We start from the raw sequence: 2,500 nt of genomic DNA on the forward strand, positions 1-2,500 counted from the left end.
ATCTTAATAACATCAAATAACACATGCACTGACTGTACCAAGAAACATCTTTATTTGTGCAGTAAGCAACTTTAATACTGTTGGAAAGTGAAATTTTGAGGGGGAAAGAAAAATTTGAAACCTACTCTCCAAAGTGAAAAGTGGTGTCAAAAGTTAGTGTACAGGCCTGACGCTGGTCCATTTTAAGGTTTAAAATCCTGTGTGCAAAGAACTGTGCTGCCACTAATAGAGAATCTCTTATAATGTTTTTATTTTAGAGTTAGAGTATACTACTAAACTTGCCAAACTAGCACTTGCAACAAGGGCAGCAATTACAGAGGAAGTAAGTAAAATCACAAGTCTTATAATTAACAATTATTCGCTGAAGGCGAAGTGATTATCGGTGAATATTCACCGAGACGTAGTCGAGGTGAATATTCACCTATAATCACTGATCCTTAGGCGAATAATTGTTTTAGTCTAAATACACAGGTGATTATTTCAAAAAAGAGAAAAAAAAAAAGATTTCAACGCGAAATCATCTTCACTTACAGTGGCAAAACGACTACTGGCAGCCATTTTGTCTGTCGAGGTGATTATCGGCTGATAATCCGAGATAGCGAACCAATGAGAGCGCCCGATTTTGTATAATCACCTGTGTATTTATACTAATGTACTGTATTTGGGGCGGCTGTCCACTTATGATCTTACCAATGCAGCTGTCAGAAGACCCAAGAAAGTAGTATTGGTTTACATACACTTTCAGAGCATAATCGGTTTGACCTTAGCTAAGATAGGGACCTGGCACTAGTCAGCTCATGATTGTTACGTTTTGACTCATTTTTCTTTCTCATCATAAATGGGAGTCTACCCATTTCGCAAGGACATTGATTTCATTGGTGATAACACAGATCAACTTGTGTCACATGCAAACAGAACGATGAGAAAGCGAAATGAGTTGAAACTTAACAAATGTGAGTTGACAAGTACCAGGTACGTCCCAATCGTAGCAAACTAGCACCAGGTCCCTATCTTAGTTCAGGTCAAACCAATTAGTTCTAACTTATCGGTAATTCCAGTGTTCATGTTGCGCTAAAATTTGGTTTTATCAAGCGATTTGATATTAAAAGTTCGAATTACCTCCCAAAAGAAGATTGGATGGCATGTCCAATCTCTTTATGGTGGTAATGTGACCTTTGTCAATCAAAACTTACCCCCTCATTCATACTGCTCAGTTGCCCAGCCATGATGATTTTTTCTCTTGTACTAGGATCTTCCAAATATAGTTAGTTACTGTGGCAATTTCCTGTAGTTAATTACTGTAGTAATTTCCTAGTGAATCCTTGGTCATTTCAGTCCTCTGTGAAGGGATTCATTTGAAATTACAGTTTTGTTCATGTGCCCCCACTAAGGACTACAGCAACCTAGGGTTCACTAAGGAACATAGTATTAGCAAATATATATTAGTCTGTTTAACACAAAACAGCAGTAAGTGTTACAATTGAAGCAAGTCAGGATTTATGAAAATATACATGTGTTTGCATTTGCTGTGATTGTCATTAATTAATTAATTATTCATAAATTATGTGCTGTGTTTTTCCAGAACTACCTGCCATTTCAGTCCATCTTTGTTACAGCTCTGGAACAGGTAATTATTATTATTATTATTATTATTATTTATTTTTTTATTTTTATTTTTTTTTTTTTATTATTATTTTTTTTAAATTTAAACTTAGGGTGTGTTCGATTGACTGTATTCTGGAATAGGAGTTAGAAATGCTTCGTTTTTATGGCAATTCACATGAAAATTGTCAAACACCTGCTAAAATGTTATTTTAAACTTCTTTACTATCATTGTTGCTTTAAAACGCCAAAACATACTGTTTGAAATCATCACTCCATGTATTCTTATTCGGGAATAGGGTCAGTCGAACGCACCCTTATTTTAAGTGTCAACTGTATGTAGCACAGGACACAACAGAAATCAAATAAACTCATAACAAAGGAACTCAACCCACATGGCATGCTCATTCTGGAAATCGAGCCCAGGCCACATTGGCGGGAGATGAGTGCTCTTGCCACTGCGCTATCCATGGTTTGGTTGAACTCAGTTCTGAGTTGCTCTGTACATCAAGTGCTCTACCAAATGAGATTTTACTGCCCCATCAGTAAAATACAGTTAATGGAACATGACTGTACTAAGAGGGCTAAATGTTCATGTTCATTCGCGTTAGTTATCTCCGTGTTCTTTGTAGTTGGTTGTTCAAGGTCTTAAAATCAATGGGCTTGTTGTAAATAAATTGAGGACATAAAGACTTTGTTCATAGATCTCAGATTACAACATACTCCTGCATTGGCCAAATCTGTTAAGGCCTTATTCATTACTGCTAAAGAGCATTTGTAGTGCCTACCCGCTACATAGTAGAACCTGTACAATTGGCTACTTTAATAGACAGAGTCTAGCTATAAAAGCCTCAGTTAGCCGTCCAAGGTTCACTTGGCAGTTTTCTTCTTTAGTAAA

General features: G+C 36.5%; 1 protein-coding gene across 1 annotated transcript in view; it reads left to right on the top strand.

Annotated features, from left to right (window-relative positions):
• The window catches only part of LOC138025011 (rho GTPase-activating protein 45-like), a 56,824-nt gene that overhangs the window by 26,988 nt on the left and 27,336 nt on the right, over positions 1-2,500 (top strand). Inside the window, 2 exon segments of the mRNA XM_068872229.1 lie at positions 258-322; positions 1,583-1,627. Of these exon segments, the coding sequence (XP_068728330.1) occupies positions 258-322; positions 1,583-1,627 (110 nt within the window).

Source organism: Montipora capricornis, chromosome 11 (assembly GCF_036669925.1).
Source record: "Montipora capricornis isolate CH-2021 chromosome 11, ASM3666992v2, whole genome shotgun sequence".
Lineage (NCBI taxonomy): Eukaryota > Metazoa > Cnidaria > Anthozoa > Scleractinia > Acroporidae > Montipora > Montipora capricornis.